This window comes from Nanorana parkeri, unplaced genomic scaffold (assembly GCF_000935625.1).
Source record: "Nanorana parkeri isolate BGI_ZX_2015 unplaced genomic scaffold, ASM93562v1 scaffold870, whole genome shotgun sequence".
NCBI lineage: Eukaryota > Metazoa > Chordata > Amphibia > Anura > Dicroglossidae > Nanorana > Nanorana parkeri.
In genome coordinates this window covers 642,029-655,058 of record NW_017307138.1, presented here as the reverse complement: position 1 = coordinate 655,058, position 13,030 = coordinate 642,029, and the positions used below count along the sequence as shown (strand labels likewise).

The window sequence follows — 13,030 nt, the reverse complement described above, 5'->3', positions numbered from 1 at the left end:
AAGTGCATATATAACAACAAATGGTGATGTAATACTCATCTAAACAGATTGTGAAAAGTGCTCACTATAATCCACAATTTAAAGTGTTATAACCTATACAGTCCATTATGGACGTGCCACAAAAGTCCATAGTCCAAAAGTGAATGAATCCCAAATTCATCCATTCAGAAAATAATGTGCTCCACCATCCAAACGGTGCTCTATTCCCACGTGATCCACACACTGCCACACTCACCAGATTTCCATGACCCTGTTATCATAAGATGGTCATAGATAGCAAGATGTAATGATCCTTCGATGTTTAAACATATAATTCTCTGTAACCGGGTTATTCATCTACATGCATTTCTCCGTCAGGTATTTCACCTCCCACGGAACACTTTTTGCCAATAATAGAACGCCAAAAAATAATAAAATGCGCTCATAGTGTAATATTTAATGGATCTCCATTTGTTGTCAGGCAGATCTTCTATCATTTCTTGCATGTCTGGGAGTGACAGCCAGGGTTTTACAGTTCTCTTTCTGTAGTTTATTCTCCATGTATTCCTATAGTGAATTATCATGGAAGACAACTGCATTATGGTGTCCCAAAAGTCCCAGTGGATACAGAAACACATAAACTGAGAAAATGCTACAGAGAGAGGAAACAGTGCAGCTTACAGCAGAGCCTTTGTTATTATTATGGCAAGATCAGGGGTGGGTTGAGACTTACCCAACAGGGGTTACCACACAGCAGTCAAGACCTGGCAGGGTAATCCCCCAATACCTCAAAAGGCATGTTCATGTAAAAATTGGTAGCACCTATATTAAACATGGATTTTTAGCTGCTATTCTAAAGTTGTATTTTACTGATATTGGTGAACTATGTTTATTTTTCAGTTACTGCATCAGAGGAAGACTTAACTGCATTGGAAAAGCACTCGACTTTGCTGGTATTGATTTCTTGTCCTTTAATAATGGTGCTGTCATGTTGTTATGATGACTTTCATGTGTCTCATCTACTTATTTCTATCTTGTTAAGAAACCTGTGAGGCCCCAAAAGTCATGAGAACATGTGGATCCTTATCTGATAAATATGGAGCAGCTTGTGCCCCTACGTGTCAGCTTCTGGCTACTGGCATTCGTTGTGTAAGCTTCGTCCAATTGTTTTTGAGTATATCTTACATTTTAAGAAACTATTGAATCTATAAACCATAGACTTATTAGAAGGGCTACATGGACAGATCTGTGATTGGTGAGAAACAATAGATGTTAGAAACAAATTGCTACAGTGCAATTGTGTGTCAGCTGTTTAAGAAGTAGTGACTTATGAACTTCAACCTCACTGGCTCTATTGTTTAAATATGCACAATCCGAGTGCCAAAGAATGGTTTAGGTAAAACAATAACTTGGAAAATTCTGTCCCACTAACTCTTTTCAAATTTTCAAGCCGACTGTACCATGACGCATTGTTGAACACCTTTACGGAGAACTATGGGGTCAGGGCTTTTCCCCATAGTTCTCCTAAGGGTTACGAGAGAACACAAACTAGGGTTCCCCCGTGACCCAAAGCTCAGTACACCGCGAGCTACAGCTTGCGGTACACTGAGATGCCGCAGCCGGGACGGCTATACTGTCTGGATCCACCCAGCTGCAGGATTGACAGCTGGCTCTGCCTATCCAGAGGCAGAGCCAGCTGTGCCCGCCCCCTCCCCCATCCGTTTTGCCAGTCATCGCTGGAGGATCGGACAGGGGAGGGGGGGAATCCCTGCAGGGAGCCGTGAGTGACAGTCACGGCTCTCTGCAGGGATAGATCGAGAAGTGAGGGAGCGACGGTATGTGTTCGCTTACTTCCCGATCTACTGAGCCGACCTGTGACAGTTTAATTGTCACAGGTTGGCTCAGATTATGAGGCTGGGTGAAAATCACTCACCTCATAAATCTCCTTTAATACATTGGAACATTCCCCAATCCTTCCTAAATGTCTTTAGCTCCCTTTAGAATACATTCACCAGTAGGGCCATTTATGACCCTTGAAGTGCTCTAGGCTGGACACTCTCCATAGTATGCTACTTCCAATCAAAATTGCGCCATTGCCAACAACAATATAATTTAGTACAGCACTAAATATCTGCTCATCCCATCATATAGTACATTTTTGGCTCTTTAGTCCTCTTTTAATATTAAATTCACATATTGTAGCTCTAGTGTCTACCCATACATGCCCTTACATTGTCTGTCCTCCCATATACCTGTGTCATATACCAAACCCCATATTTGTATACATAAAATGTATTTCATTTGGATGAAACAGCAGTCAATATAACTCCAGTTCACTACATTATGTAGACCATCAGCTTTCAACCCTGCCCACGAATCTGCTTTATTTTACAAAACGCTCTGGTACTGTGTGCTTCAGACCAGTTCCCATAAACGATTATAAGTTGACATACACTTTGAATGTTATATATGGAGTCTGAAGCACATAACAGCTATTAATAATAGAAAGAAATCATCTGGTCTGTGGACAGTGTTAAAAGGCAAACTCTTTTCAAAGACAAGCATATTTGAGTCAAATGAATACACAGCGGGGGAATTTATTAATTTTTTGTACATTATCAGTTACAGATTTATTATCCTAGTTTACGTTTCATTCCTAAATACCTTCATAAGGAGAATTGTCTCCAAATTGTCCCGGTCTCTAAATTGTCTCTAAATTGTTGCAAGCTTGCAGGGAACCTACTAAATAGCAGCTAAATAGCCCTGAAGTGCTAAGCTGACTTCAGGGAATTAAGGTGAATTATCTTTGTGATACTTTAAGAAGTGTTTATGAGGGCTTCTAGAATGTGTGAAAGTTTGGACTGTTTTGAATGTCACAAATGCTGGACGTAATTACTGCACAGTTGAGGAATTAAGCGAAATGTGGCAAAACATGTGCAGTGAGTCGCAAACATGAATATGTTGGAAGAACATTTTTAAAAAGATGCATAACAGAGATAAAACTTTGTGGTCAGTTAGCATGACATTATGGTCTTTGCAACTAAATATTTTGTCACAAACAAGTTCCACACAGTGTGCGGACAATTCACAAATTATTTAACAAACTATTGCCTGAGCTAGACTAGCATTTATCTTTCTATTCTCCAGTTGGTGGCTCTCTAGGTGACCAATACACTTCCCTCCACCTACTGGTAGAACTATGGCACCAGTAGGTGGTATGAGAAAGCGACAGAGACTGCAACTTTTTTTATGTTCTGGGTGCTTCTTTTTCCATGGGAAAATCTAGGGGGAAATGGTGAAGAGTGTAGTGAGGTAAAATACAGCATTAGTCTGGAGTAATAAGTCAGAATGGCTTATAATATCTGGATGTACAGGATCAGCAAATTCATGATTGCTCCTTCCAGCAAGGCATTTGGATATTTGCATAACTCCTCCCAAGAGCTAACGCATTGCTTACATCAAAGAGCAAGGTAGGGTAGGGAGGCAGGGTGCTAGGATGTTTTCAGGAAGCTATGTCTACCAGCAATTATCTGCCTACAATGTATTGAGTATTACAGAGTCCGTGTGATGACATCACTGGGTCTAAAATAAGATACGTAATGAAACAGAAAGAAAGATTTTATTTAAACATTTAATTAGCATCTTGATAGGGAGGCAGATAAGTTAAAATATAAGCAGATAAAACATCAGCTTTAACTTTCTGTGATGGTCATATAAAAATAAACTTGCACTTTTCCATATAACTAGATTCAAGATCAATGATTAATCAATACTTTGAAACTATTTTGAAATTACGCTTGCATTTACAGGCACCAACTAAGTGTGAGGCTGGATGTGTCTGCCCTGCTGGCACGTATGAGGACCACGATGGTAGCTGTGTGCCCGAAAGTGAATGTTCCTGCGAATATGGAGGTATCATATACAAGACTGGAGAGTCCATGCATGGAGAATGTCAGAGCTGGTAAGAGAAACATTAATAATTTAGGTACTTTTCAGAAAACAAATTAAAATCAAATCCAGCTCCCGCTGGTCTTTTCATGTGTACGCTATGATGCCTGTTCTGCTATATTGGAAATATGACTGTCATGGCATTGTATGCATCATTGTACATTTTTTTTTGTATTTCTCTTGCAGCACCTGCAGTGGAGGCCATTGGCAGTGCAAAGAGAACCCACGCTGTGCCTCAACCTGTATGATGTATGGAGAGAGCCACATCAAAACTTTTGATGGACAACAGTATTTGTTTGATGGGGAGTGCCAATATACTCTGGTGACGGTAAGTCGTTGCATTGAAGTATATACTGACAAAAGCCTTCTTAATGCCCCAGACAAAAAGTCAGGCTATGGTTTTGGCATCCAAAAGCATTATAATACACAAGAGGGAATATTTATCAAAGCAAACTTATGCTCCAAATAAATGAAGGCCCTATTCACAATGATGACTAAAAGGCTTGGCAAGAGTTCATAATGCCTGAAACCACCATGTGTAAATGGTGTAGTAAGCCCCTCAGTTCTGTGTTCCTCAGGCATTGCACCAACCCAAACATTGCAGGTAGCATTTGAGTCTTGTTGGGTATTCACTTCAATGGCTTCTTCCTGATGGGTCTCTCTCTCCCCTGGGACAGCGACAGTATCACAATGCAAAGCATGGCAAAGCCGTTTTATCCAAAACCCATATAAACTCGGCCTTACTCTAAAGTCAAGTTCCTTGCTTTACCATCTGCATTAGCTCCTTCAGCATTTTTGCCTACTACATTACGTATTTCCAATATGAAGTGTTCTTCTACAAAACACCTCAGAATTACAACCTAATTACCAGCATATGAAATACTGTATGTCTAAACAGGCTCCTAATAAGGAAATCCCAGCAAGTAACTTGCATTATATTTTTAAATATATTGTTCAAATTGCTGGATTTAAATGACTTAAAATCCTACAATGGATGAACAGTCTAAGCAAGATATCATTTTAATATATGAAATATGGGTTTAGTGGGTGCTACTCTGATAATATTTAGGACCAGAGAAATAAGCATGTCAGTTGATCTATCCGATATGGTCACTGCAATGGTTAGCGAAGGGCACTGCCTTCCTTAGTGAGTGAAGGACCACGTATTGAGTTTTTCTGTCATAATCACAATTTTTTTATAATGTGTAATATTGAATGGTTTTGTCTGTAAGGTATTGTAGTTCTGAGATTCAGTTGTTGTAGCTGGGATAGGCATGCACAGTGATAGTATTAGGGAACCATGAGAAGAGCATGCCATGTATCTATTAACTGGATGGAAGAGGAGAGCCAAGGAGAAGGGAAGTGAAGAAGCTGCGGAACAGCTTCAAGACCACAAAACAAGTCCAGTTGAATGTGACTAACTACTAATACCACCTAAGGGGATGGAAGTAATAGAGCCAATAGAAGCAGGAGGAGGGTGTATGGGTGTTTTAATTGCGGTTTCAGTAGGTTTAAAATCAAGATCCCTCTCTTAAATTTATAGGCATCCTACTGATACACTCATATATCAAATACCAATATATTTATTTTTGTTTTGCTTAGGATGGATGTGGAATGAACACATCTGAAGATTCATTTAAGATAGTAACAGAGAATGTGATCTGCGGTACCACTGGAGCCACTTGTTCACGCACCATCACTATCACAATTGGGGTGAGAACTGTAAAATCACAGATTTTATTTTAAATTTGCATGTTGTTAATATTTCATCCATGAAACAGAATCAAGCGGACTGCTAAACATGTCTCATACAGAATTATGCTTTAAGAGTTACTAATTTTGAATTTCTTTTAAAAGCAAAATGATTTATCATATAATCATAGCAATACTTAGGGGAAACACAAAAATTAAATACATTTATATCAATAACGTTTACTTTTGTCCCTAAAATTAATTTTGTATATACAGTGATACATATTTTTAATAAAATACGTGATGTCACTTGTTACCTGAAACTGCTCTTTTACAATAATGTTCCTGGAAAATAAACTTTTAGTGAAGGGAATACTTGTGCAGGGTAAATCTCTTATGAAGAGGACCAACATAATATGTTTAGTAAGAGATCAGCAACGGCGTTCTATGTATTTATGTATTGTTTAGAGATTAGTGGGCGACCAGTTTTATTTCATTATCTCTCATTAGAAAAATAAAACTGGTTTATTTTTAAAAAAGAGCCTGTTGAGATAGAAATATGGGGACCACTATTGACCTGCTCTTGAAGGTACATGCTTCTTCTATTCTATTGCTACTAAGTTGACACAAGAAGATGCTTGTCACGTGTTGGGCACCTGATATGTACATGCTTGTTCCAGGTCAATGATTTACTTGGCCGTAAAACCAGGATCAGGATGGCAGGTCTGGATTCAAAAACAAGCCAGCTTTGGCAGCCCCTTGAGCCACCTAACTCCACCCAGGTTTTCCCATAACTGTAAATAAAATGTGCCATTTTCCAAACTGTAGCAAAATCATGACAGCTCATTGCTCAGTCAAAATAAGTACAACTATGATTTAGGGTGATCTCTCAGAATAGAGAGATTATTTCATTCTCTGAGTGGCATGCCACATACAGGATCTGGGACAGGTGATGACAATGCAGTCTCTCCTGAGGCTCATCATAAAAGTATTGCCAATGGCCAATCTGTCTAAAGAGAATTCCTAAGGTATTTTTTTTATAATCCCTAATTTGAGGCCTTACAGACATAATATAATTAGTTTCAGACAAGCACACAGGAGAAAGTCTTCTGGCCATTAAAGGTAATATCATGTATTTCATGCAGAGATCACCACTTTTATGCAGCCAGAAACAAAAAAAATCTCTTCAGCTTCATGAAAGAATAAATTAACTTTCTTCCTTTATACAGACCACAGAACTGAAGCTGTTTGATGAAAAATACTCAATCTCACAAGATACACCAAATGTGGATATTAAAGTGCACAACAACACCCTTTTTATCATGTTTGATATCACCATTCCTAATAAATTCTACATCTCACTCCTCTGGAACAAGAATATGAATTTATTTATAAAGATTCTGAAACTTGGCAAGGTATGTACAATAATTGTATGTGTGCATCCCACAGTCTGAATTTTCCCTCAGTTTACAGTACAGAGTATTTTTAGTACCATGTTGCATTAAGCTTTTTCCTTTGGAAGTATTTTTCTGTCTGTTTTTGAATATTGTTTTTTTATTATGTGACGTTTTTAAAGGAGGTATTTTACTGTTCATTCAAATACAGTTAAATAATAATGATCATAACGACAGAAATGGTCTAACCAAACACGTTATATACTTTTCCAACTGCTCAGTGTCTGCCAATCCATTCACTTGCGTCCAATCACCCAACAATTTAAATCCAAAATACTAACAATATGCAAAGCAATCCACCACACTGCCCCCAGCTACTTCACCAGCCTTGTCTCATCATTTCACCCAAACTATCATTTTCGCTCCTCCCAACATCTTGCTTTCTAGCTTACTTATGAACTCCTTCCATGCTTGTGTCTAGAACTTCTCTAGGGCCTAGCCTTTGAAACTCCCTACCCCAACCTGTACGGCTATCTCCTATTCTGTCTGCCTTTAGGAAGTTCCTGAAGCCTATCCCGCCTCTACATAACTGACATTTTACCTTCTGGTTGAAGGTATCACTTGCCATTCCCTTTTAGATTGTAAAGCTGGCTGAACACTGGTAGATTTTTTAACATTCATTCAAAAAATCTAGTCAGAACACTCCATAATGCCATCAAAAATGTAAAGAATGTCTGAAATTTCGTTTGATTTGAACATTTTGGAATAAATGGAGTTTCCTGAACATGAACCCCGTATTCATTGTTAGAATTTTGCTACATCAAGAAAAATATTACATCCTGCGACTTGATTTTTTTCACTACTACGATCGAAAATGATCATCAGTTTGCCTCTATTAACTATTAGAAAATTGAACAAACCTTCCAAAAATGAATATTTTTTCTAGCCAAATTCTACTGGTGTATGACCAGCTTAAGTTCTCTTAAACAAGGCCCTCCTAACCCTCTTGTCTGAACTGTATTATAACTCTACTGTCTCCCCTTATTTTGCAAAGTGCTGTAGAAACTGTGGGTTCAATTTTATGTCTGGTATTGTGATCTCATGGTGGACCTATACAATTTTATTTTGCTGGTGAGCTTTTAACCAAAGTCAGAAACCATCTGCAAGTTTTATGTGATCTTATATTAACATAATGTTTCTCCTCCAGGAATCAGTTTGTGGGCTTTGTGGCAACAACAATGGAAATATGAAGGATGACTTTGAAACTAGGAGCAAGTATGTGGCCGCCACTCAACTCGAGTTCATCAACTCATGGAAAGACAGACCAACATGCATGGATGTAGAATTTGCTGTGGATGCATGTTCGGTAAACCCAAAACGGAAGCCCTGGGCTGAAAAGAGCTGCCAGATTCTTCAACAAGATCCTTTTACCCAGTGCCATAAGTTGGTAAGAAATACTGCTGTATGTTTCTTTTCACATATGAGCAGATTTAGTCCCTTTCCACCTCTTCATTGTGAGTGAAAGAAGTTTCTTTTATTTTAAGAAAAATTCCTCTGAGATAAGCACTGGCCACCACTCAGAATTAGTTAGCATAGAGATCCCAGAGTTGCCAAAAGGAAATATGTTTTTATGCAGATGTGCCCCTAAAATCCATGCCAATTTTAAATGAAACTCTAAGATTTATGCAGAAAACATTTGCTTAGTAGTTCATTTCTTATTACAAATATTGCAGTAGTGAAGCAGTCTACCCCCAGGCCCGGATTTACTCTCTCTGCTGCCCCAAGGCCAGTTTCCTCAATGCTGACCTGCAGGCTGCATACAGGTGATCTCAGCGACATCACCAAGATCACTTGTACAAAACAAGCGACAGCTTCCCCACTGTACGTTTGGCTCTGCTTGCCCAAAGCAGATCTAAATGTAGAAAACTACCCACCCGGCGTCTGGAACTGCATGTTCCGGGCGTCGGGAGATAGGAATTCCACACCCCTGCTGCCCCAAAACTCCCTGCTGCCCCGAGGCTGGGACTTGGTTGGCCTTGTGGGAAATCCGGTCCTGTCTACCCACTACCTTTTGTCTGTGATCTAGTAATTCTGGAACACACTTAGTGGTGGTGCTGGAACACCCTTCTTGAAATCTTCACGTTAAAAAAAATGCTAGTAATACATTTGTGCCAGCCACCAATCAGATCCCATAGTTAGAATGTGATTGGAGATGCAAGAAGCAGAGAGAAGCAGAAACACATTCACCCTGTGTTCCAGCACCTTCTGCATCAGTTTTGGGGCTAACACATTATTACTTCACTGAAGCTGCTTTGTAGGCTATCATTTAGCCATGATCAGTTGGGGTTTAGGAAACTGTTCTATTAATAAACCTCCTAAATGGCTGTTTTTGGTTTGCAGGTGAATTATAAAAAATACCACGATTCTTGTCTAAATGATGCCTGTGCATGTGACACAGGAGGGGACTGTGAATGCCTGTGTGAAGCTATTGCTGCCTATGCTGCAGCTTGCCTTTCAGCTGGAGTTTGTATTGACTGGAGAAAACCAGACTTCTGTCGTAAGTCATCTGTCTGCCTTATGTCCTTGTGCTGTGTGTTATCAGATTAATGTATCCAAAGCTGTCAAATCTAACAATATTAGATGTCACAGAGAGTCCCATAACCATTTAAAGTTTATTATAGGAACTGGTGGGTGGAGTATGCACATAACTCCTTTTTGCTCCTGGGCCAGCTGTACACCCAGAGCTGCTGATTTACAACACAGATACAACTTAAGTTTATAGATCCATAAATCCATTTAGATCCAACTTGCTTACAGCTGTTCAGACTTGTTGGTCATCTTCAGTGCACTGTATGGAAGTGCACAATATCCTTGTTCCCATGTACATACATTTGGAAACTGCAGACACAAAGATTTTAAAACATTAACATACATTGATTGGCATTTAGGTGATTACATTCATTCCAAATTAAGAAATAATGTCACCAGCACACCATAGTAGTAATTAAGCAATAGTCCATTTGATGACACATTGCCATTCAATGCAAGCGCTTCTGAGCCTGATGAAGAGGACCCCCTGAGGCCCCGAAAGTGCTTGCATTATTTCTTCATTTGATGTTATTCACGGTGCCGTCCGTGTTCACTACAAGCACCCACCCGTCGGCACGGGTCTCTTGGATGTTCTGGTAAGGAGTGCAGCAAGACCTCTGGTTCTTACTATTGCTAATATCTATACCCCCATAACATCTCATCCCACTGTAGTGCGAAAATAGAAGCGAGAGTGGCCACTATGCTCTGAATTCAGAAGCAGTGCAGAATTGTTGCCACTCCATCACAGGTAACTGTGATGATCCATCTCCGCTCCGGGCCGCTTCGGGCAGGCTGGCTGCTGTGATGGCCACTCCGTGTTCCACTGTGGAACCCGGAAGCCGCTCGACTTCCTGATTGAGGCGAGCGGCTTGCGTTCCACGCTGGAACGCGGAAGTCGCTCGTTACGGCCGGAGGTTCCTCCCACATCCTGGGGCTATTTAAAGCCCCAGCTGAGGCAGTATGGCGTTCTACGATTGCAGTCTGAACGCCTGCTGCCTCCTGAACCCTGGGAAACCTTGGAACCCTTCTCTACCTGCCGGACCTCCCGTCACCCGGACTCACACCCTGTGGCTGTGCTGCAACAAGATACAAAACCGCAAGTATCGCTCCAGTTGGAGCCCTGATAGGGACTGTCAGTTATTCCATATGCATGAGCTACTGCTGGACTTTACAAATTGATACTTAATCTTGGGAATACTTGTTTGCCTACCAACACCTCCGTTCCAGGCTACAGCCAGGGTATTCTATTTGCACCATTTACTTTGCCAATATTACCTACTGGGATGCTATGAGATAATAGCGTTGCTGATATTTTCGTTCATTTACACTGGCTGTGATGCAAGAGTCTCAAACTCCCCCTTAAGACTGGGAGTGAGGCCTGAGACTCACGCCTGAGAAGCCTACTTTCCACAACTCCCCTCCGCAGTTGCGCTTCACACCGAACCCCTATAGTAGGCGTAACAGTAAGCTGCATTAGGTCGACATCACTGGCAGGCTTGAAGGATCATTAAAGCCTCCTTTTTTTTTTACATATATCTACTGCTAGCAAGCAGTAGATATATGCAAAAAAATATTAAAAAGTTAACAAAGGGGTTTAAAATTACCTGTGTCTCCATCGTGCGCTCCTGTCCGAAGATCTGAAGATTTTCGGGAGGCCGCAAAAGATCATGAAGCGGGCACATGCGCAGTTGAGATCTTCGGCCGGGAGACGAGGAGATACACAAGGTAAGTCGATAGAGGCAGCATGCACCCGCACAGACTCTATGGGACAGGAAGTGACAGGAAGAGACAGGAGTCAGAACTGGATCAGAGACCGGCACCAGCGCTGGAGGGGCTCCTGAAAACTATTGGAAAGAGGCATCATTTAAGGTAAGTCCGTACACCAGCATGGGGGGGGAATTTGCCTTTGTCACTTTAAGCAATGTGTACAATGAGAGCACCTGAAATTGAGGAACTCTCACTGGAAAGTTTGGAGACCGGGGCCCTAGTCTCAAAGTCAGAGAAGTTGAACTCTATGTTATGAGACTTTTTTAGCACATATTTTTTAATGGTAGGCTTCATTTCTATTTTAAGCTCTGTTGATTTATAACAGTCTGACCGTCTTATTCTCTTTTTATCTAGCTGTTTACTGTGATTTTGAAAATACACATGTTAACAATGGGAACGGTTATGAAATAAATCCGAATGTGACTTGCAAGTGGCATTACCAGCCTTGCCAGTGTCCATTTGTCCCTCATGGCTATCCACATCAAAACAGTGAAGGTAAAGTATTATTATGGTGTGGGGTTCATTCCCTTTTCTGTGCTCTCCTCTGATATATCCAGTTTCTGCCCGCTTTATTCTGAGGGCAATATCACCCAACATTGTAGCAGATATTAGGAGCAATGGGTATATAAATGGGGAAAGGAAGGTAAAGTGTAGAGTATACAGAATATTGAAGGAGGGTCCCCTACTTCTTTATAATGGTAAAAGATGCAATTTTCCCCACGAAGGGGATCCCACCATTCCTTCAAAGTATATAACAAAATATTTCTAAAAATAGATATTTATTTATAGAAATGCTAAAAAACATATATCTGACAAACATAATTATATCAAAATACACACAAATACATAGAGCTGCATTCTGCTAGTAATTCTTAACAGTGCTATGGAAAAATGCTATAGAAAAGCAGTGTAGAGGCACGCCGTGTAAAAGCCTTAATATTTTCAACTGGTATCACGAGTATATATATTTTATTCGCGTTTTTTTCTGGTTTCAAAAGTCTCCACATAAATGGGAAAAATGACCCATATTCATGGAAAAACAAGAAAAACGAAAGAGCTCTGTAAGTCAGCATCAAAATGTAAAAAATGGATTTGACTCACGATAGGATGGATCCTCCTTTTTAGGGTCCCGCTTTGAAGACAAAGAATAGTGTTGCCATTTTTGTGGTTGAATCCGGCTACCGGAGACAGGAGGTTCAGGAGATATAATATTTATCTCGGCTTCTTGCTGGGTGTTGTGAATTAATGCCTTAACTGAACCCCTGTGCTGCTTCCATGGGATTATTTAATCCAAGGTGGTTGAAGAAGGTAAAATCAAAAGGAACAAAAAGGAAGGCAAGGCCGAATTAAATCTGCTGGAGCGATACAAAGTGGCCTGGTATCCTTAATCATTGGGCGGAGATTCGGAAAATCAAAGGAAAGTAGCCGTCAAATATAACGAAGAAACAATAGTGACTGTAATGGGTTCAGGAGATAAATTTATCTCTGCTTTTTTTGTTGTTCGTTCTGGATGTAAGCCTTCACTGAAGCCGTACAGTCTCTTTCTCTCTTTTTTCTCCTCAACACGAGACTCCAAAGGACTTCTTAATAATGTATCAGATTCAAGTTGTTTGTAGACAGGTATTTTTGGGCAAAAACACAAGGCGGCCTCAGCAGAAGCA

At 40.3% G+C, this 13,030-nt stretch overlaps 1 protein-coding gene across 1 annotated transcript in view; it reads left to right on the top strand.

Annotated features, from left to right (window-relative positions):
* MUC6 (mucin 6, oligomeric mucus/gel-forming) overlaps positions 1-11,776 on the top strand; it is a gene marked incomplete at its 3' end in the record, with an annotated part of 50,960 nt that extends 39,184 nt beyond the window's left edge. The window contains exons 17-25 of the mRNA XM_018565652.1: positions 880-932; positions 1,022-1,128; positions 3,789-3,940; positions 4,114-4,255; positions 5,530-5,640; positions 6,849-7,034; positions 8,221-8,460; positions 9,414-9,570; positions 11,724-11,776. Coding sequence (XP_018421154.1) covers positions 880-932; positions 1,022-1,128; positions 3,789-3,940; positions 4,114-4,255; positions 5,530-5,640; positions 6,849-7,034; positions 8,221-8,460; positions 9,414-9,570; positions 11,724-11,776 — 1,201 coding nt within the window. The remainder of the gene's footprint in view (positions 1-879; positions 933-1,021; positions 1,129-3,788; positions 3,941-4,113; positions 4,256-5,529; positions 5,641-6,848; positions 7,035-8,220; positions 8,461-9,413; positions 9,571-11,723) is intronic.
* Positions 11,777-13,030: the final 1,254 nt, after the last annotated feature.